At 41.4% G+C, this 24,175-nt stretch overlaps 1 protein-coding gene across 4 annotated transcripts in view; it reads left to right on the forward strand.

The window, feature by feature from the left end:
* LOC110986391 (uncharacterized) overlaps positions 1-23,464 on the forward strand; it is a 29,167-nt gene extending 5,703 nt beyond the window's left edge. For 3 of the 4 annotated variants that reach the window (XM_022248223.2, XM_087135307.1, XM_087135308.1), the window contains 4 exons: positions 9,761-9,938; positions 11,935-12,144; positions 19,445-19,665; positions 19,873-23,464. In XM_022248223.2, coding sequence (XP_022103915.2) covers positions 9,761-9,938; positions 11,935-12,144; positions 19,445-19,665; positions 19,873-20,592 — 1,329 coding nt within the window. In that variant the 3' untranslated portion in view covers positions 20,593-23,464. The remainder of the gene's footprint in view (positions 1-9,760; positions 9,939-11,934; positions 12,145-19,444; positions 19,666-19,872) is intronic. The other variant, XM_022248226.2, reaches the window with a different exon arrangement.
* The last annotated feature ends 711 nt before the right edge of the window (positions 23,465-24,175 follow it).

The following is a 24,175-nucleotide window of genomic DNA, read 5'->3' on the forward strand; positions in this document are numbered from 1 at the left end:
CACTTTGGTCTACATTTATGTTCATGTTTTTAATATCTCATAACCAATATCTGAGCAGAAATACCGGTACATAAGTTGATGTCTCTTGATCATACTGGGAATTTCTTAATCAAAATTGATTTTCAAGGAGGGCGTATAGAACACATGTATGGGCTACTTCACACAATTGTCCCAGCTGATGTATGCTCAGATATGGTTTGAAGGTCTGCACCATGCACATGTATACATCTCTTTTGCGAGTGGGGTTTTGAAAAAAAAAAGGGGGGGGATTCCATCCTGCACACCATATGCTCTACCGCCGTCAGGAGGCTTACACAAAACCCACCATTGTTGTTCCCCCTTTGTAAAAACCAGTTTGAATCACTCGTGCCATTTTGTGTAGTACAGGATTCAGAGGGACTTTCACAGGGCACTTTGCCTAGCTGTAGAGGTCCCTTGATCCTGCTTCTTAATTCATGACGTTTCTTTCTGGATTTAAGCAGAAAAAAAGTCCCACTGCCAGTACCTAAATTTGGCACTTCTCGGTATTGGTGCTTTTCTCTGGTGTGTAAATATTAATATTGGGTAGGGGTGTACATGCACCTTTGGGGCATTTTTTCGTAAGGCAGGGATCAGAGGTGAGGAATGTTATTAGATTATCTACCCAAACCCCCCTTTTGCTTTTCTTCCAATTGGCACAAGGGCCGCTAGACGTAAGTAGACAATGTTACCCGCAAATTGTGCCGTGGACGCTGAAGAAAATCTGAGAATAAGTCAATAGTAATATGCGTCGCACAGCATTTTGGCTGTAAACCATGTTTTACAGAGCAAATTTGTCCAGCGTCGCGGCACAGTTCCGTATTTGCTCACTACAAGCTCCCTGAAATTGGTCTGTATAGTCAACATGCGGTGCATGCGTGATGAGCAATGCAGTCAATTTCAATGGTTTTTTTTTTCCTTGATGCTCAGTGTACACCATCACAAACACAAGTTTGGATAACCATCCTCAGTTGAATGAGATCCAATTTTTATTCTCAAAAATAGTAGAGATTTTACAGCATCTTCAAAAAAACAGATAATTTTAATGACGGCCCTTTGGAATTGTTATTTTTTTTGGCACTGATCCTGAGCAGTGTTTTTCAGTGAGTGTGTTTGCTGTCAAGCAGATAACCTTTCAAGTTCACTGTCACCCTCATCCAAACCAGGACTGCAGTAAAAGCAAAGCATTCTTACGCAAACCATCTGCCGGTGTTTATCTATGTGTCGGTATGTCCCAGGCTGTTGACAGGCCTGGGGATTGTGCTGGTCGGAAGCTCCTGGGTGACTTTGGCAAGATGCAGTACTCTGTTCATGACATGTGGGAAATAATTTTCCTCAACGAAGCACTCACGCACACACATTAAAGAAAACAAATGTAGCCTGAATTCAAAGGCTAGTGTAGATTGTGGTTTGCAAACAGAAGTTACACAATGTACTAAATGTATCCCTAACCCCCTAGGGACCATTGAAATCCTGCACAACCTTGTTGGGTTCAGCATGGTTCTGGCCCTAATCCCCATAGGGACCATTGAAATCCTGCATAGCCTTGTTGGATTCAGCATGGTTAGGGTTAAAGGGAAGTGGGAAACCATGTCAGTTTTTTCAAGGAGGTACCGTTTTTATCAAATTGTAATATGCATCAATAAATTTATTTCTTGCTTATTACATTTCTCATTTCTTTCATTTCATGAAGTTTAACCCAATCCTTCAGTTACCGGTATGCAAAATGTACAAATGTACAGAACAAAGAAAATATATTTTACAGTGTATTTTTAACAACAGTGATCAGAAAGAAAACAGCCTTTAGTAAAATATCTTTTCTTAAATACATGTATACCAATTATGGGCACAGTAGATTGCCGAGTAATTGCAAGTGTCACTGTTACTGTTGACCCCAGCACTAACCAATTTAAAGTTTGAAAGGATGTCAAAATTAGATGCCCTTTAATTTCCAGCTGTAAATTTGATTCAAAAATCAGTTGATCTCCGACTTTCATTTCCGAAATTTGTAGCATGTCGTTGTGACTTCATTTGTACATGATGCCATATGCCATACATGTACGTACACAGGTTTTGTGGTTTCTTGACAAACATTCTAAAAAAAAGAAAGAAAGATACTGTACAAAAACAGGTGCTGCTTTTAGACAGACTTTACTGCATGCACAGTGTACTGTAGGTCGGGCAGAAAGTGGTCTGAATGTTTAGTGAAAATAAAGTGCTTTGTCACAGATTACTAAGACTAGAATAAAGGTGTTGCAGTTGTCTCAGTTGATGCGAGCCTGATTCTAGGAGAAAAGAAGAAGCCAGTGCCAGTGCTGAACTGGGATGTACATGTATACATGTCTGTAAAAGGAAGAACCAAATTTCCTCCGGTAATTGAGGGAAATAACTGCTTCTTTAAGCATGCCTCAAAAGTGCATTGCCAAAGCCTGCCGCCGGCGTGCCCATTTGTTATTGCATCTGCAGGCAGTTTGATGAATCTGTGGGATAATTGAAAATCTCAGTGCTTTTTTCCTGGGAATTTTTAAAGTGCCTTGATGCTTGCATTATCAAGGTCGGTGGGTAAAATGGTATTCATTGCACTCTGTAACGTGTTTTAATGTTTGACCATCACCGTTTGGGTATCACAATGATAATCTGGTTCCTTTATAGGAAATCAAGGCTTAGCTGCTAATTGTGAGGAAAAAGAAGCCACAAAATTTCATGACAAGTAAGGGGTGAGAAGAGGTAACCACATGGGGTGTAATCAAAACACTTTTGAAATTTCAGCTAAGCAGACGGCATTTGTTTTTCAAAGAAATCACTAAAGCCAGTGCATAACTGGTTATCGATTACATGTACGTCGATAAATAGTAACATCAACATTTGGTTGTGATAACGTGTAAAGATCTTTTAGCACGGTAGCAGATCCAACATTGAGTGAAAGATGTGCATTGCACATGGGTTTGTTTGTTCATTTTGTTTGGGCTTTTGGGTGGGGGGGGTTTTCTTTTCAAATATTCACAAGGTCTGGTCTTTCAGAAGTGAATAATTCATGGAAATCAAGTTCCAATGACAGAATGTCATAAATATGACAGTTGCTAATAAAAATGTCATCACTCTGTTTGAGAGAAATGTGATTAAAAATCTTGCCAAAGTGAAAAAAAGATACAAAATTAATGACTTAACATAACATTCTGCAGGAGAAACAAGATGATGCAATGTAAATTAGCGTTGATTCACTTTGCAAAAATACAAATATACTTTTTTGTTTTTTGAAGGGGAGTTGGCGTTTTAATTACTGCCCTGGATGGAGACCTTGATCTTTGTCAATCGCTCTATCTGGCAGCTTTGTGGCAGTAGTCTCCGCACTTGTAAATCATCAACTTTACTTGAGAAGATGGACACTTAAGTTATTTGGACAGGTTCAAGTCAGGCGACCACTCACCCTTTTCCAGGCTAGAGATTCCTTGCTCAAGTGGAATTTTGGAGTCTGTGCATACTAGAGAGGTTTTTTTTTTTTGGATGTCTTCCAACGACAGGAATAATCTTTATGCTATTTTAGGACCGGACAATCTTGGTGTTGATGATACAAATGTGTTTGTGGTTGAAGCCCAAAGTGATAATAGGTACGTCATGTGCAGTCTCTTTTTGCGTAATAGAAGCCTTCCAGGCATATGCTGACAAGATCAAGTCACGATCAAGTTCAGCCAAGAGCTGACAGCATGAAATTGAAATAGCCCCCTCTGTTGTCAAGGCAGCTGCTTCGTTACAATTTATACTCAACGTTTCGTTCTGCACGTGCTCGTTACGATCTACATGTACTCATAAAAGAGTTTCTACAGGTACCCACATGTCATCAACAATTTGAGAGCATGGTACTTTTTAGGGAGTCGTAATTACATGGATTTGATTACATGTTTTGCCGTTTATTGCAATAACCCCAGCTGTTTCATTTCTGGCACAGTAAGAACAATAAAAAGATTTATTCATTGAGTTTGTCAGGACTTATGACAGCAGATGAGATGTTTTATACATGGCCATATAAGGTAGCAGTTGCATTCAATTACGTATATTTTTTCTGTCAGGTTTGTGCTGGACATGTGCATGTAAGTTTCCTCATACTTACATGTATGCATTTTTTTTTTCATTTTTAGTGGATATTTCACGCGAGAAAATTTTTTAAAAATCGGATGACAAATTTCTCATTCCTCATAACAAGAATACCAGAGCTGAGTTGTTGATAATGACTCTAATTGCTTCCTTCTCATCGAAATTGATATAAAGAAAATTTATAACTACCCACAGCTGTAAATAGTCCAGCAGATGGTGAAGGGGACATGGGGTAGATACATGTAAACTTACATAGATAGCCTAAAGATTTGAAAATTTCAATTTTTATTCATATTTAAAGTGCATATTCATGTTGTCCTATTCATTATTATTCATGCTCATTTTCATACTAGGTTTGATTGGATGTGAAGTCGGCATACCGGTACATGTACAATGTGCATACCGGTACATACATGTACATGTACATTTATATGTAGATTTTCAAAATTCTCTCCAAGCCAAAAGAAATTTTTTTTTTTTACAACTCTGAATAATGTACTGTCCTGGATATAGAAAGTATGTCTGTTGGGTTTGATGTTGAATTGGCTTCCTTTCTACTCATATGGCATATATAGCTTGCCGGCTTCTTTAGCCGGACATTTTTGTCGTGGGTACACGTAGCTGTGTACAGTGCAGGAGTCAAGTCACTTGGTCTGAGTTAGACGAGGTGTATTAATGCCTAAGGCCATGCACCTCAAGACTTCAATCATCACTTCTTCACATCCAACCTGCTGCGTACAAGTACATAATATTGTGCATGTGGGCGGTATTAATATGCAACCAGACTTCAGTCATAGCACACCCTTTACCAGAGGTACATGTCTTGCCAAAGAGGAGTGGGAGTGATGCGGTGACAGCCCAAGCTTGGCGGCAGGATGGTTGGGAAAATGCCAGAAGAAGGAAATGTCAAAAAAACAGTATACCATGAGTGGTGCTGCCAGATTCAGCCTGATTTCAGGGAGAAAAGCTTTGGTTTGCCTTTTCACCAACTCCGTCCGTTGGTGGCTCTGTGACATCCCCCATGGAGAAAATAAGAACCCTGCACAGTTGGTCTGTTCTACATACATGTACATGAACGCTAAATGACCTTGATTCAACTTGGGTCATAATCCTCCATCACCATAACCACTCATCGCTCATCTACAGTATGTACTCATCAAATCACCTGCCAGCATTTTTTTTTTCAACAGAAAGTATTTTAGGCCACGCACACGAAGTATGGTATCTTCATTGAAATCCCTTCACTCAAGGTCTGGGCAGCAATCAATTCATGGCACAGTACAACTCGCCGACTAGTACATTCGCGTGTAGTCCTGTTCACTCATGGCATGGCTTTCAGTAAGGGCTCACCTGTATCGCTTCTCAAATCGGCACAGTGGCCTTGGAAAGTCATAATTATGCATCTGCATGTATAATTTGAGTGCTGGGGAGGTGGGTGAACGGGTACAGGCTGAGTGGAATAGCAACGTAAGAAGTGGCAACTTGCAAATTTGTGACCTGTCATGACAAAATGAGAGTAAAGTCGCACACACTCTTTCCTGTTTTGTCGGTTCAAAGCCATATTGAAGTGGAGGTCAATTTTGGGGTTTTGTAATAGTTGGAAAGAGTGACCCCTCTCCTATTTAATTCCAAATATTTTGCAGAATCACATTTGTTTAAATGTCATTTTCTTAGCAATTTTGACGATGGCATTATTCATGCCCGGTCTGAAATGTTGAAACAATGTCGAGAACCTTGACGCAAAGCTGCCAGCATAATGTCTCATTGTCACGTTATACTTTTACCCAGTGTTCCATGTACACGCCATTGGAGAGCTCTTTTTCTGCTGAATGAAAAAATACCAACATCTCAGTTTTTGAAAATTCCAACTTGCAGCTCATTTTGTGGTGACAAGTCACATTTGTCTTTATTCACAGCGTATAAAAGTATTTACACGTACGACAGCTGTGATTTGGGGGGAACTAAAGGATGGATATATCTGTCCATGTACTGTACCGGTATATGTACAATGAAGTCATCAGTAACTTGCTTGAGCAGCCCGTTATTTCCTGCATCGAGGAAAATTTTTTAGCTGGAACGGCATGTCAACTCATATAACTTTTGCAACATGGACAAGGTTTCCAGTTAAAAGCATGTAACCATGGAAACTCAGTTTTTTAGATGCTGGCTAAAATGTTGTTCAAGGTATGACGTACACATGTGTACACAAATGGCCGTGTTACTGTACATGTACATTCGTTGCACGTACATTAAAGTAGCAATTTCTGGCAAACGGTGCAATTTATCGCACCATGCCTCATTTGCTGGTGTCATTTTGTTGCTATCGGGCACTTCACCAGAGACTTGCTCTTCCACGAAAATCACCTCACTTGAGTTTTTTAATTTCACATTGTCAACAGCATTCCTGAACAGCGGGTGCCACAGAATCAGTTCCCCTCCAATCTTGACGCTGTTTGAATTTGGCTAATCATGCCCGTGATCTGTCGTCCCGCCGATTTTTCAAAGTTAACTTCTTCCTGACGGCGGGGCAGTCTACTTCCCAGAAGGCCATTAATCTTTGTAGCCCCAAATCATGGTAAAGAGTGATAGCACTGGGGTCAGTGGCCAGCTCTTCCTTGTAATGGAACCGACTGCTTTATTTTTCCACGAGACGCACCATTCATTACTCTCGACGCGGTTTGTTGTTTTGGGGCGAATTCTCGGCGGGTTTCTCGCATAGCCCCATCTGATTAATTGAGCCGGTTCCCCATTCGGTCAGGGGAAGGGGGCGGGAGAACCTTTACCACATTTCAGAATTGTCACTTCCTGGTATGACTACCCAAACCTCTGCAGTGGTTGAACTAGAAGTTAAGTGGTTTGAAGTCACAGCACCGGTACCTGTGTGAAATGTACATGTAAATTGTCTAGAATACCAGCTACACGTACTTGCTTCCACCTATTTCTCTGTCACATAGATGTACAAGGTACCAAATACAATCTAAACAAGGTTTGTTTGTCAGGTCTTGTCATCAAATTAACCATTCAACAGTTCAAAAAACCTGACATATATAGCTCACGTATCAACAAATGATTGTGAAGGTTGAAAGTATTCATTTGAGATCGAATGTACAATGTTCATGCTTACTAATAATGTTTAAATTTTGTATTCTTGACATTCCGGAAAGCATGCTGAACATAATCAGATCCATACATGTAAATTCAACATCACCTGAGTGCTTTTTATTGTTATTTTTTTCATTCCATCAATTGCATGATTTTGTCACTGAAGCTGGAGGATGATGTGATGTTTCGATTTTGTATCAAGAAATGTAGAGGATAGAGAGGGAGGTTTTTAGTACTTACAAAATTAAAGGTACATGTTTTATTCATATGCAAATTTCTGTTCATTAATAGCAATGACGTAGTGCATCCAAATACAGTATGTGTGTTTTGTATCTAGTTGGTTTATTTTGACTAGCCAGGTTTATTTTTACTCGTAGTCTTTATGTATAATTGTATTGTCTGTTTCTACTCCTTTGCCAATTTTTTCGAGGTGGAATTTGTACAGTTCACCTCGTGGAATTTTTAGCCTTGATAGAGATGAATGCGTTACAATTTGTCACCAGTAAGAAATATTCTAGTCTTGTCTTAATACTTAATGTCTATCGACTCCTCCCCCTTTTGGAAAAGGAAGGATTAATCAGAACTTGATACGATGAACAGATTTGAAATAGTTGCGGGTCAACGATTTATTAATTTGCTTGGTTAGGGCCAATAATAGAGTCGCTGCTCATCAGCATTATAAACACCCCGAATGTAAACACGAAATAGCTAGCATCACTGGGATGTCTGGGTGTTTTCCGAGAGCAGACGGATTGATGATTTATTGACGTTGGTGATCCGCATCTACATGTATGAGTTGGTGATCATAGTCTCAAATTGACTGGTCCCCCACAGATATTTGCATTGACAATCAGCGGTTTGCTTTTACACATGTTTGGGGATTTTTGTGGGCACATGTGGGTACAGGATTGAGGGCTTTACAATTGAAGTCTGAAAATGCTTTAGGTTCCAACTTCAGAAAGAGCAATAAACTCCTCCAAGATTTGTTTTCATCTGATGCTACTTTTCTCGGTCGCCAACCTTGTATCAAATTACATATGTACAACTCTCAGTTTGAAAGTTTGTGTTGTATGATATTGTTTATTCATTCATGTATTTTTTGGGTTGATCTAAGCATGCCTTACCATTAATTTTAAAACTGACCCTTGTTAAAAAACGACCAGAAAATTTCATTGCTAATCCTATTAATGTACATGAAATACATGTAGGTAATGGGTCCCACAACCTTCTGTTCCAACAAGAATAGAACTTTAAAATCAGTGACTTCCAGAAACCAATGGCGTGTGGTCTGACGCTTCTTTTAGTTACAGAAGTTGTTAACTATATCCTTCTTGTCCAAAGGTTCAGTTACTTCAGTGGTTTCGCATTCCTCAAAATACAGCCTACATGAAGTCTGTCATAACCTTGTTCGTGTATGTGTTCTTGTTTTCTGTATAGAAAAAAAATAGATGTTTGTTCCAGAAATTAGGAGTCCAAAAGTGTTACATTTTTGTGTCCCTGTTACATCTGACCTTTGTTGTTTGACATAGAATTATCACTGGAATTGTTTTCAAACTACCGGTATTACTATGTCTAGCAGGTAATTTGCATTGATTCCTCGCTCGAAAATTAGAAAATGTGTTCTGAACTTACAAAATCATAAGTTAGATGTGACAGGGACACACAAAAAATGGACCCCTAATTTCTGGAATTACCCATGCAGGATTTAATTCCATCGTTTACTCTGCTCTCGTGCACTGATGTGAGTTTGTGGTTACCATCAGTGAATGGCATTTGTCCCCTTACAGAAAGTCGTGACCCAACGACAAGTTTCGCTTTCTTTCCTTGATGAGTATACATGTAGTATGAATGTGGTGATTTTAAAAAGGCAAAGAAGCAAAGAACATACACGTGTACGTGTACTCTCAAGCACTGCACTTGTGTGGACATACACTCGACCTACATGTATTTTGTGGGGACCAGAAATGTTGTGGGGACTCAAGAAATGTCCCCACAACTCGGTTCAAATTTGCCTAACAAAAGAATTTGTCCCCTGAACCCTGTGAATGCCTACTCATATGTACATTTAAGTATCGGATTTAGAAGCCGTAACCATGTTAACTACATGTATTGCATCATGATCCCATGTGCATTATATTTTCTTTGACCAGTAAGGTTTTGTGCCGTGCCAAAATGCACATGCTCAAAATTAGGGACTCCTGGGCGTGTGATGTTCCCAGATGAATGACATCTATTTGGATTAGTTCGTACTCTGAGATATTGTATTCTCAATACCATACAGCAAGCAAGAAAATAGCTTTTTTCAAAAGATGAATCACAACCCTTTTTTCAGTAGCACAGGTCTGAGTACCATACCTGGTACTCAGAAAAAAGGTTGAAGATTTGCTGTTGGGGGAAATTTGAAAAAAAAATTTTGTGGAAATGAGAAACAACTTTACCTGTATACCGTATGGCCAACACTCAAGCTTGCCCCTTCACATCATGTGTACATTTTACCACAATTAATTATATGTAATTTCTACTGAGATACTTTTCTGTCCTCTTTAAGATTCATGCAGCTGACGTGGATGTTGTCGGATTTCAGGAGGTGCGTGCCGACAGAGATGAGCAGCGAACCCAGCTGTCAGAGCTGAAGGCGTTGCTTCCATTGTACAAGTGGCACGTCTACCTGCCAGTGCAGAAGGTCATTCCATTCAAAGGAGCTCCTGCAGGATGGGAACTGGAAGGTGTGTATTTGGGTTGGCCAATTCGACCCATCCCTTGCCATGTCACGTAGGCAGTTTGTGCCAACCAGAACAAGAGACAGGCAAAAGTATGGCCTGCCATCTGTTCAAAATTCCCAAAGAAATAAAAGATTTCTCACAGCTATTGGAACACTCAGTGATGAATGCTATTACTGGTACTTTATACTAACGAAATTAACTTCCCCGTCAATTAAAGTGGGACATATGTGTACTTTTATAAATAAGCCCTTACCAGCCAAGTCTGAGCCAAACTGTGTCAGTCCATACCTAATTGTAGGCAGTGTTTAGAATTGAAATATAAAGGGTCATTATTAACCGAGTGCCCATACTTGAGTTCCACGGGTGCTGCGCAGTGTAGTCTATTTTATCTGAGGAGACGCCATTGCCGGGGTGCAACCCCACTTATGTGCTTGTCACATTCATTGTTTTGTTTATCTTGGAAGTGCTCGTTCATGCACATCATGTAAATGTTTAAGTTGGCAAGTTGTAAACACTCTGTTGGTTGAAGAGGCATTCAGCGAGTGTACAGCCTACATGCAAGTGGGGTGCCGCTGTAGTGGCAGGTTTTTTGAATTCCGGTCTTGGATCATTCAGGGTTTTTTTTTTTATTTTTTGCTCTGAAGAACGAAAATTCCAAGTATGGGCTCCTAATGTACTTGTTCATATTCCATGCCATGTGCATATGAACTTTCCCACACATGAAAATGTGTCTGCCTCACTGGGCCGATTTAAAGGGTGCTCTGTTCTTAAATCACGAGGTCCACATAGATGTGTAGTGTCATAAGGTAACTACATGTACTTGTACATCAGCCAATGGTCCACCACCCCTACCAAATTGTATGCAACATCATTTAACTGCATTGTTATTGCAGAAGCAACTTTCATTTGTCACTAGCAAAAGATATATATTACATGTATGTCCTTCTCTGTTCTGAGGCCAGTAAGCACAGAGAAGGGTTGCTTTGCAACAAAGATGTCTGGTACCGGCGACTGATTCCTATGTGGCTTTTGCATAGCAAGAAAGATTTGCTAAGCATTGCCCTCTGACAAGCAGCTCCATGAAATTTGTCATGGTTGGATGATACAGCCACATTCCATTTTCTATAGATATATCCAGCAACATTTCACTGGGCATTCCCAATGGTCCCCTTTAACCACTTCTTGCCAGGGCATTTTTCAATGTTGATAATGCTGGGACGGCATGACTCATTTTTCCTGTTTTCAAAATCCTTCAAAAATTCATCATTTCATTTAACGGTCATTTATAGCCGCACCAAGTAATCTTTAGGCACTATTCTAAGTTGACAGGTGGCCTTCATTGACGCCCGAGTATTTCAGCCAGGCCAGTAGCCTTGTAAACAGAGCCCAGATTGTGCGGTGCTGTATAACTGTCTTTTGTTCACGAACCTGGCATAGTGCACTGCTGACCTCTTTTCAATAGGTGCTAGATTAAGGTGCAGCAGTGCTGTGCGGCTCATCGCTGCGGTGGTGGAACGCTTTTGTCCCTGGTGGTAAGCCGCTCGCTCTCAATGCCCCAAACCCTGGTTTCAAAACAAGGCTGGATTATCACCACTTTTGAGAGCGAAATATGTCGGTAATGCCCAGCAGCCTGGTCTTTTGTTCAGAGTACGGTCTTTTGTCACAGGGCCCTGTTTTCTTTGTCCGAGTTCGGACACCCCAGCCACCCATATAAACCATATGTCTCCGATCCCGGAGTCCCCGGCAGGAAGTGGTTAACCCTACGAGTCCCAAATCCTCCAATTTCTATACGATTTTACACACACCCTCGGGGGCTGGGGTTCATGGCGGAAAGCTCTGCTTTGCATTTTTACAGAGCAACTGTCATTAAATGGTAGTTCCAATGCCAACTGCCATTGTTGGGGGCCACTTCTAATGGCCTGTGATAGCATTACCATATGGGCACCAGAGTTGCCTGTAATTCATCAGCGTACTTGCTTTTCTTCCTTGCATCTTGAAGGTCTGGGTATCCTGAGCCGTCACCCCATCACTGCCACCAACCCACAACCTCTCACGCACCAATCGCCCAAGGACAAGAACCAGCGCACCGTCCTGCACGCCTCGCTGCACCTCCACTCCGGCCTGAACGTGAGCCTCGCCGTGGCCCACCTGTCATATGACCGCTGGCAGCAGTGTGTCAACGTGGCTGAAATCATGAAACATGTACGGGGTAAGAGCATTCGTGTGACTCAAATGTCTTCATAATTGAACACAGATCTGCACCATGAAAATGAGATGCTGCCCTCCGGCCCGTTTTTGCTGGCTGGCTGCAATGGCATTAGGGATGCAGTTGAGTCTCTAAAAAATCCTCACAGGTTCCCACATGTCCATCACTAGTCGTCCAGTGTCTGACCAAGCCACAGGCTATTAGATTGAACTTGTTTCAAGAGTCCTGTGTCGTTCATCCTGTTACTTGTGACTGGACTTGTGCTAGGATGTCCAGCAGATTTGTGAAAGACTCAACTACGATCCCGCAGTCGTGCAGAAATAAACTCACATTTCTCGCTAGAGGATGGCACCACAGCAGTCAAAACAGTGTGAATTCACATAAATGTGGGGTTCACATGATCACAAACGTGTACTCGCACCACCGAGGCTTTTACTAGTATGGTCCATCCTTTATTAATATTGCTGAAACGGTTTGGCATTCAGTTTGATGAATCAGTTTGAAGGCAAGGCGATGCAGGAACACAGTGCGTGTGAGTGGGCGTGGGGTCAGCCTGGCTGATACCGCCAACCTCTCGTTCCTATTAATGACCCCCAATGATTTATATTGTGGCTCATTTTGAGCATGCACTGTTTGAACACCCAGCTTGCTCCCTGTAGGTACCCTAACTTTGTCGAGATCCGACATATGATTATGCGGTTATTTTGATGGTTGTATGCAGCACTGCGCAGCCGTGCTCCTTGTGTCAGAATGTGCATTCGACGTGCCACCGATTCACGGCACTGTCATAGTCAGATTGCAAAGATTTAGGACAGTAAGCGCCCAGCCTCTGTTACTGCACTGTCGCTCTTTCATTGATATGCATGTATATGACAGTGTTGGAGGACTTATGGGTAAAATGCCCTGGTGGTTTGGGTTGAGGTTTAAGTCACCGAACTTGTAACTCTTTATCGCTCTCCGGTTTGTATGCGCCGGAGATGTTAGTTTGTGTAGGCCATCAGCAATGACAGTACGTCAAGCCGATCGAAATCATGAAAGAATTATATGTTTGGTGTTATGTTTATAGGGGCAGTCGATCTTCATGTGTATTTTTGGAGTCTGTGGGCGTCACACCTCATTGATTCCGCCCTCGCCAAGTCAGTGAACCCAAATGTCGCCATCGATCATTCTGCTTTCTCTCCAGAAAAAAAAAATCAGCCTCAATTACCAATTTGCCCGTCTTGCCCTCCGTCAACCTTTCTCCATTCTCCTGCCAAAGTTTGTAACAGAATCTCATCAATGGCCCAAAGGTCCATTGGGATCTGGGCAAGTGCCAGTATATGCTACATGTACATGTACTTTGACTAGAAGCGTTGACTAACCGTGGCTATGTGCGTGCAGTAGAAACATTGAACTGCTCACATTGAAATGCCAGTTGGGGCTGGCCACTCTTGATCTCATTTCTTTTTCCAGTCACATAGAGGCAATAACCACCATATTACCAATTGCCAGTACAAAAGTTTTTTATTGGGAGTTTAGATCTTTTACCATAATTGAGCAAAATCAGCAAGTTATCAAAATCTATAAACTTAGAAGGTCTGTCATTTCAGTCCCAACAGTCCTCAAGGTCAAAGCATCCTTGGATTTGCTTTATTCACTATAATTGACAGTAACAAGCAGTTTGAAGCAGTTTCTGTGGTTTACATACATTTCCGAAACAAAATCCAACTTGGTATCTTGGCTTTAGCCTTTACCCCCCATTATATTACCAAAAGGAGCAACCAAATTTTGTGGGGTTTTTGTTTGTTTGGTTGGTTTTGTTTTTTTCACGACTACAAAGTACTTGTATATGTACATGTACATGGACAAGATTCAGCCATGTATCATCAAACACAAGATAATTGATCAATTGATCTGGTTGGACACAATAGGTAAATGTACATGTACATTTCAAGAATCTCCCTACATATGGATACTTTCTCAGCATGACAGATGAAGGACTTGACACTTGCCATGCTGCCCCACATTCAGCATGTGGTTTGAAGTTTAGCACATTAAGAACTAGTAGAATTCAAGGACCTGATTTGGTTAACTTTTATAAAATGAAGACCTGTTTGACATACATGTATAAAAGAGAAATGACACATGTACATGTACCAGTATTTACGTCATGCAAGCTGTGCAAACCTTGTGAGGACTGAGCCAGGTCCACACAAGGCTACCCCCTCTTTGGAGAACAATATTTTCACCAGGTTTTCTTTCCCAGATAAAAAGAAGCAAATGTCCTCACTAGGTAGAATGTAGGTAACATAAAATCAAACTTGAAAACTTTTTTGTTCAAGTGTTCTTATTTTGGTAGTTCACAAGTGACATCAACCTGAGTTCACTATCTTTTCTAGCGCCTCACATTAGATAAATGGTGCTTTACAAGTGTTTATTATTATTATTAATACAAACTTGTGCACATGTTTACATAGTTTTGTTTGCATACAAGCGATTTCTACTGGAATGTTGGTCTTCACTTAGGCACCAGTTGCTCCCATGAGATGGTTTTCACCACCCCCTGTCATCTTTGCCATTGAGGGGGTACCGGTGCAGTCACATGTAATCAACTGTCTCTCCAGTTTTGTGTGTCAAAGTGCTGTGTGTGTGAGTTTGTTTCTGCATTCAGTTGGGGACCCTGAACAAAAGAGGACAATAAGGTCCCCGATTGACAGAAGGTCCCCGATTGACAACTGTGTACAAAACATATGGGTGGTCTTCTAAAAAAGTTAAAGTACAAACAAAAGAGGAACAATAGGGGGTCCCCAGTTGCAGGCAAATACACACTTGTGTGTGTGTGTTAAAGTGTGAGCCATAAGGTGCTTGCTGTGGTGGAGACGTGTCGACAAGTGTGGACAAGACACATAAGTAGTGCAGGTCAACCAAATTTGGTTTGTGAACAGAAAAGCCCACCCTTTCGGCATCATTCCAAGCTGTTATAACCCCCACTGAAACCGAGCCCCGAGTCCAATTATTGAGTGATGTGTAGCTCCCATGAATGATTTATCACTCAATTCCAAATGGACTTCCATGCCTATGCACACCTGATATGACAAAGTCAGTAGTTGAGGCTATCTTGTCCATGAAACATTTCAAACCACCAAAGAAAATTCAGGGTTTTGCCACTTCAGGGCTTTAAATTCATTAAAGTACTAAGAGTCAAGTCAATCTGACATTTGATACGGACGTAAGGTACTTTGTCATCAAGACAATCCACCTCTAATACCTCAGTTCACTATGTGTCTATTTCTTTAGCCTCAGTGTTTGTTATATTGATGACCTGCCAACGTCTACCTTTATCTCTGAAGCAGGTGTTCCCCTGAAGGTGTTTTAATGTAAATTGACATCGGGGCGTGATGAAGGGGAAAAAAATCTATTTTATGGACAGGTTGAAGTGCCTTTGGTCAGCAGTTTGGTCGTCTTTTCGTCCTGATTTACTCATGTGTTATAATTTCACTAGCTTGGGCCCTCCAAGTGCAAAGAATGTGCTATTGGTTAACCGGCGATTTTACTGGATTCATTGAGCTTCCCAGCAAAGTTATATGCCTAGGGATAGTTAGTCGTTGAGGACCTGGGCTGCAACTGAATGAAGTGGCTATGGCTGGGGCTTGAAATCACTGGGGCACCTGTGGAAAGCCACTGGCTAGCTCCCCATAGGTATACAGACATATACATGTACATGGTGTACATGTGTTTGTCCAAACTGCAGCTTGCTGATTTGGACCCAATGTAAATCCTCATGTGTATGAACTCTTTTTGTCTATGCGTGATTGAACAATGAGGTCAACTACAGTTGGATTGGAACCTACATGTACGTACATGATTGTCCTCTGAAACACCGTTAATTGCTTGTTTCCAGTTCAGTCTCTTATCTAGCCAACTGTCCTCTTGTCCAGAGGACAGGCAAAAAGAACCTTTTCCAGACGGATAAGTCCTTGAAAAGGTCCCCTTTTTTCCACAATGTCATGTTTTCTTTGTTTAAACAATCATCATAAAGACTAGTGGTTTAATTATACAAAATCTTGTGGTTATTCTCCATCCAAATTTCCGTTAGGAGAATGAAAAACACTAGAATCCATGAATGTCTTCAAGGGTAAAACCTGGGTTGTTTTGGGGACATAGTAGCATTTATCAAATCGTCTGCAGGCTTGCCCAGACAGTGTTTGCGTATAGAAATGTACAGCCTCCCTCTTAATATAAATACTTAACATGATGAATGAATCTTTAACAACTGTATGTTTTCCAAAAACATATGGGGAGCAGTGGAAGCTCAGCGTCATATCACCAGGAGATGTCACTAAAAGGGCTTGGAACTGACAGGCAGCTTTTTTCCTCTTTTTAACAGGAACGGATAAACGGATATTTAATCATGGATGAAACCCTTGTTGAAACCCTTGTTGAAATTAGAAGGTTTCCCTTACTGGAGAGTTTTCAATTTGTTTGCGGTTGTAGAAAGTTTGTACAGACCTTGTTTAGCAGAATTTTTTGTTTACCACAGAAGCACTGAGACACTACGGTACACTGTATCATTCCTGCCATCTCAGCTATGCAAGCAAATAGCGTCTGTACCGCCAGGCCAGGCCAGCTATTTGAGATCTAAATATAAGAGTTGCCACACTGAAACAGAGCTGAGAGTGTCACCAAATTGATCAGTTGAAATGCAGGCGTGTTAAGGGGCCATCTGCGAGTCCGCAGCTGTTTTCTTTGTGCATATTTCTGTCCAAGCGTGGCCGCGTTAAATTGATCAAGTCTTGCCAAGCTGCTGGTATTCCATCCCAAATACATTGTCTGGACGGGCATGTACATTGTGAACCGTGATTAGCAATAACTCATGGATGTGCGTGAAAATATGGCGTATCTTAAAAATATACGTATGTTTTTGTGAACACATTGATGATTTATTACTTTGTTGCCGGAGCAGTTTGGGTCTGGGCTCACGATGTAAACTGCACACTGATTATAATCACCAACTTTTGTGTCCTAACTCATCTAGCAATAAATGATTTAGCATCTGTGTAAGGGTCGTTACCCAAGTCCTGTAATAGATTTTCCATACACTGCGTCATTGGGACTAAATATTTATACAATATTTTCAGATGAAAGAGTATCCTACTCTTATTACCTCACTAAAATAGCACCTTTAGTACAAATAAGATATGGACACTGGATTTACACATTTCCACTTTGGGTAAATCTCAACTGTATGCCATGGGTTGACCTTTACCTACAGACATGCTGCTATGTGTCTTTTGATCTTTCATGCATGCATAGATCTACATGTGCATGTAATATTGATGAATACGTGTAACAGCAAATACACTTAATGGTTTTCTAAATACCGGTAAGCAGTAGGAACAGCTAAAGAGCAGATTAGATCTAACATGGTAAACTTGTAAATAGCGTAATCCCCGCCCTCTCTCAGAGCCTGTGCTGTTGTCGGGCTGTGATAAGCATCTCCGTTGAATAATTGGGTTAAATTAAAGATTGATCATTTTCAGAAGCTCGCCCATCATGGCTTATACAACTGATCAATGCGGTTAGGCAGACTCCTTTCTTTGTTCCTGTTGTCGAAATGCACTCATTAAAAGGTAAAAGCCACTAGAGATCAAAGGCCATGAAACAGAGGAACCAGAGAGAGAAAAAAACAAAGAGAAAGGTTACAAGTTCTGATGAATGGAGATGAGGTTTCTCTCACAGGAAAGTGGATGATAAGGTTTCCACAGCGATGCCGCATCTCAGCAAGAAGCCTGCTCGGCTGTTTGTTACATCAGTATAGGTTTATATTTACATGTAGATACAGCACATGTATGGGCAGTTTCCTGAGTAACCAATTCGAACTCCCAAGTTTATTTATTTTGCGCTCTCCATAGAACCATAACAAGACATGCAGGTACCAGTATGAAAGGATGATATCGGCCTTGATGTGAATGATGCTTTAAATAAAACGAAACTAGAAAAATCAGTTGAAAGCATGTTGAAAGCTGTTCCAACATCCAAGTACCGCTGATCTGCAGTCACAGTTGGCTGGTATAAAGAGACGATGCGTACAAGTGAATATAGTGTACGAACATTCAGAGGCGCATGTACGCATTTGATGTGGCATCTTAAAATGTTACACTGAAAGACATAGTAAACACCAGCTTCCAAGGCCTCATGCTGGCCTGTGGAAGTGTTGAAAGGGTCGTTTGTAACTGGGGCATGTGATAATTTGTCTGGTTTGATTTAGTGAAAGAGACATTCTCGCCAGAATTAACCCGATGGGGACTTGTGGGAATTACCAGCAGGAGGCATGCTTGGGTATTAAAAAACCAGGGGAAATCTTACGTCTGGGGCACTAGGACATTCCAGGGAGGGCGGCAAGACTTGCTGTTTATCAGTGCGGCACATATGTCATTTCATGGTGTCTCTCCACCAACTTTTGCTGGGAGGGGAGGGTAGTTTTTTCCTCGTAATGTCTCAGTTGAGATATTTCAGAACGTGCCACTTCTCAAAATATGCCAGGGGGGTTCCTGTTTATTGCTAGCAAATCATGGCCCCAGGAATGGCATAACTTCAGACAGAATTCTTCAGGAATAAGGAGCCACAGAATGTTGGGAGCACAATTGTACAACGGATTAACTTTACAGTCATGACAGTTGAAAGTGGAAACACTAGCAGCAGGCATTAAACTTCTTCACCAGAACCACTGACTTCCTCATGTTTTGAAGTCTTGTGTAACTTGCCATTTCTTCTCTTTTCCTGAATTTCCAACTGCATGCCTACAGCAGGATTACAGTCCCTTAACAGGGTGCTTCAGTGGGATCTCATCGGAACTAAGAGTCTTAAAGTTTTGGCTGTAGGCAAGCACAGAACTGAACCCAACTTACATGAACAAAGGCAAATGAAGGAAAAGAAGGAAAATTCGTACATAATCACCCATAGTGGAAGGACACTTGCTGTGTTTTTGGATTGATGTTAGTAACATAAATGCATGTCATCAGACTGTATTTAAAAAACATTACTCAAAGTGGCACAGCAGCTCAAACCTATCACTTATATCTTCCTTCAAAAATATCTGAGAGTGGTTGAGTTACGGTGTTTTATTGCAAGTCTCCAAATCAAGAGCCCAATTTGAAATAAAACTACCCTGCCCATGTTCCAGACCAGTGGGCTGTTAGCTAACAATCCTGGACTCAAAAAGGCGATGTTGGAAAGTGAATAGCCATTTTCAAATGGGTAGTTCCTTAGCCACATCCCTTTCTGTCCTAGTAACATGGTAAATCTATAATTATGTTTTATACAGCAGCCAGGCCCAGAAATTCCATCATTATTGGGGACTTTAATACCTACGCTGACTATCCATGGCCTCTGGGGGGCCTCCTTCACGGGTACTTTTCTACCAGCAACAAATGCCCAAAATACGCTGCGCAAAAGAATCCCACCCTGGAGGCGGATCTTGTCTCGTACACGGACGCGTGGGCGGAGGTAAACCCAAACAAGAATGGGTACACCTTCAGTAATATGGTGAGTTCTTCTGTTAAGTGGAAGTTGTCTAATGCTTGTACATGTACGCCAACTGTATGTATCACAAATGTCAAAATACTGAAACTGTTTGAGAAGTCTGTTAAATTACATGTCACAGATGTGTTTTGTATGGTCACATAATCTTCTTCCCATCATTTTGTCCATGTTAAGTGACTAATAATCGTTTTCCTTGGCAAATTTCAACAGCCACAGCCCGGCTTCCAGAGTCGGCCGGATCGAATCCTCTTCTCCAAGTCCTGGCGAGTACACTCCTGCTGGCTGGTCGGCCGTGGCGAGGAGTACGCCTCCTCGTACACTTTACACATCACCTGGACCCGGTTGCTCGCTCTCTTGGCGGCCGCTGAGGATGCCTTCTACTCTGCCTCCAGATCCCGGAGCTGCCTGCATGACTGCGGGCCCCACGGTTCCTGCAGATGCGGCGTGTGCGTTGCGGGCGGTGACAAGAACCGCTGTGAGACCCCAAACTGCCCGGAGTGTTCAGCTGATGTCTACCGTAACTACCTGATAGTCAAAGCACTGTTTTTGTGCATAGCTGGACAATTCTTAGTCTCTCTCGTGCTTTTTGTGTTACAGTGGAGAACCAGGTGGAAACACGTACTTGTACGTGCACCCTCCTCCAGGTGTTCGTCGGTCAGGTCTTGGTGCTCGTTAAGTGACCGACAGTCAGCATCACCCAAAGTACCACATTCTAGACTCAGCATCCTGCGCTTGTTGAGATTTGTCTGGCCTGTGTTGTCCTTGCGACCCGTCTACCAGCTTTTCGTCTGCTGCTTGTGCTGTGTGCTCCTGTTTATTCTGTGCCTCCATTTATTTGAGGAGTCCCTGCGTGTTGTTTACGCCATCTTGCCTGAGGAGCTGAACCCATCTGACCATCTGATGGTGGTGGCTACAGTCGATGCCTCATAGAAGCAATTAAAGTACACTTGACACCATGTAGCTGCTAAGCTGCAGAATCTGCCAAGCAGGTAGTTGCTTAGCCAAAGCCTACTATCAGCTGAAAGTCCTTCCTAACTCCTTTTGTTGCCGATCAGTGCTTTCTGTTAGCAGTTTTTGTTCTTGCTAGCCTGTTTGGGGAGCCATACTGGTGTAGTGGTACATCTTCCTTGTCAATCACCTCTGCAGCCCGAGTTCAAATCCTGCTGAAGCCAACATATGGATTGGTTTTTAGTCCCTGAATCCCAAGTGTTTTACCCAGAATGTTTTTCTGGATTTTTTTTTCTGGCACCTCTGGAAATGTAACTGCTTGTCACTGCCTCATCTCTAGCTCTAATAATACTGATATCAGAGCATTAATGAGGTACACAGTATTGTCGATCAAGGGGGTTAATATACATGTTTTATTATGGCTGCTATAACATTCCTTAGACCGTCTCAGCTTCGTTGGAAATATTCTAGCCCTCGTGAGTACCCATTAATTCCTGGCTGAGGGGAGGCACGTAGGGGTCACAACATGCAACCATCTGCTAGAATTCAAACCGATGACCGTCTAATCGGAAGCTGAAAACCCTAACCACTTGGCCACATGTTCCCATCACTCCAAGTTTCTTCAGGCTTTCGAGCTAAAGTGCCTAAGGCACTTTGGGGAATCTTTGGTTTCTTTATACCAAAAATACTTAATTACAATTGTTAAAATGAGAACTGGTAGTGCCCCACTTTTTGTGCAATATTAAAGTCATCTGTTTATTCCTGAATTATACATAATTATGATGTATATTTGTGCAATTTGCATATCAAGGTATTTAAGTCTTTCTTTTAACAACTCATTATCACCGCATTATTATTGCCCAAAAGGAAAAGAGAAAATCGTGAAATTCTTTTGCCAAGTTTAGAATGACATTATTTGTGTGAAGGTTTGCCATGAATATTTTTTCCATTGATTTTTGAATTTTTAGTGAAGTTGCCACCAAAGGTTAAACTGTTTCGAATCTTGAACTTTCTCTGCCTCTCAAATTTGCGGTCTAATTCAAACTTGCCAAGAAATTATTTGCATTGTGACGAGTTATATTGAAAGAAGCATTATTGTATGAAGTATGCCAGTCTCAAACCTATGGTGTCTCAATTGTGACATGAGGTTGCCAAAATTCTTGTGCCGCTGTGTAATACTAAGACATGTCCGTCAGTGTTCATCTGACTGAGGAAAATTGAAATAGGGACTTGTTAATAGACACTCAAGTTCAACCTTTCTGACAATTTTATGTTTTATTTCATGCAGTATTCATTGATTTATACCCATAATTTTCATGTCCTTGTAAAACGCTATAAAAAGTTATGTAGTTCTGTATTTTTTTCCTCCATGACATTTCCAGCTGAGGTGTCTTTTTTCATTTTGCATCCATTTTATTACATACGATGACATGATTATTTTCATCACTTTATATCAGTGTATTTCATGTGTAATTGATAGGTCTTCATTACACAGAGGATGACGTAGCGCATCATCTAAACGTGGCGTATTTTACGGCTTTGTTTCAGTCAAACTTGTACCAAAAATTCTCCTTTTGTGCAGGATATCTGACGAGGAAAATCTTTAAAAGGATTTATTTGGTAATAGGGATTTTTTTATGGGTAAATTTAAGCCAACTTTGACATACTTCTTGGTTTTCAAGCGTTTTCATCACTTACAGTCAATTCCAATTCCTTACTTATAAGAACAGGTCAAGCTGTAAGTAATCATCGTAATCATCATCTAATCTCAGAAAATCAGCTCTACGTCCTTGCTTGCATATACCCCTCCCCAAAGCTAGCTGGAACTTAAAAGGCAAAGAATAGTCGAAGCCCAGTCATAGTTTTTACGAAGCTGTTATTGGCGTGGGTTTTGGTGCCACAATGGAATAATATTTACAAAATATTCAATTTCACACCTCTTTTAAGTACTAAAAATAAATACTGTACAGCCCAATACTAAACGAAAATACATGTACCTCCCTTTTTTAGACTAGGGATGCTTTCAACCGTGAACGATTTCTTCAAACTGATCACATCATATTTCCGTTAGGCCCTTAATGCCGGGCAGTGTTTGGAAGCACAAGTAATGTGGTGAATTCGTATTTTACTCTGTTCATCCCGCTATACTGCAAATGAACTTCCTTTTCGTCACCTCAGGGAAGGATAAACCGGGAAAAGTGGTTCGGTTGAAATACCTTTGTGTGTGGGGGGGGTGTTAATGGAAGCAGTGTTCGCTGAGAGAATCGTTACTTTGGAACCGTCATGAAAAGCCATTTCGTACGGTCTCAAAGCTGCAGTGCAGTGGCATATCAACGGTACGGTGTGCACTCGGGGCAAGTACTCCCGATGGTTTTCTCCCGTGCGTCCATCCCTTCAAATTCCGAAATGAATAAACTATACATAAACCCAAAGATGAAATGTCTGTAGTGCCCTTTGAAAATGACGTTTGCACCTCACGTGTTCCGCAAGAAGTGTCTACCTGCTTTGATACGCTACTGCCAAGATGCGCAAGCGTCTAGCGGGACTGTATTTAAATTCTCGATGTGTTCATAAAGTCTGTTTACTTTTTTTTTTATTTTTTCTCAACCGCGAATTTCTATTGTAAAAAGAAAGCACATTTTGATCCGTTTGTTGAGTTCTGAAGTCTGGATGTAGAGTCTACACAGTGAGTCAAATTCTGATTCATCCACTCAACTCATATAACAGTTTTGTTTTTTCTCGAGAAGTTTCGATTTTTGAACTGCAGTTACAGCTTTCGATTATGAGCCAATAAACCAAAGGCAACTTGAACTGGAACGAAAACTGACCTTTTGGTGGCCAGATCACAAGTGTAGTGAAATTTCAACAGCATGCGTAACTTTATTTTTGTCCCATTGAGTCTTACAAGAATGAACATTGGACATTTGGCCGTCAAATCTCAGTCTGCCCTATCGTAGCAAGTCCCCCGCCTGGTCAAAATGGACTGGCTAAGTTTCTGAACAGACTTAACGATGCTTTCAACATGGATAGTTTGAACAAAACGAAACATCGATTCCTAGCTTCACACCCGGCCTCGTCTCCGTGTACCACCCGTGTCCCACTCTTAAACTTTAAGAGGATATCTTGTTCTGGTAAAACATTTAAAATGATTCATGGGCAAACGACCTTCATTTCCCAAATCGCACTCGCTCCAACGACCACCAATGACGTCATTCGCCGGCCCGCGTCACGTCAATTCTCCTGTGAGTTTTCTTAGTTTTTTTTACGACCGGTACTTTATCACGATACGTCCGTCGAGATGATAGACTCAACACGCAAAGATCGATTGCGGGTCGTCAATGGAAAGGGAGGAAGATAATAAAAAACAAAGTAAACGACTTGATAAAAGTCGTTAAACTATCCCCTAGTGAAAGACTCGTGTTCCGGTTATTTTACTTGCATTAAATGGAACGTCCGAATGAACGATGCGGGTTTTTTTTCTTCCTCTTTTCATTCGAGTGAAACTTCGACACAACGCGGATGCGTCTTACGTCAGTAGCTCATCACTGCACGGCCACGCGGCAAT

The sequence above is a fragment of the Acanthaster planci genome, linkage group LG04, assembly GCF_054643075.1.
Source record: "Acanthaster planci isolate LZ-2023a linkage group LG04, COTS_SCS, whole genome shotgun sequence".
NCBI lineage: Eukaryota > Metazoa > Echinodermata > Asteroidea > Valvatida > Acanthasteridae > Acanthaster > Acanthaster planci.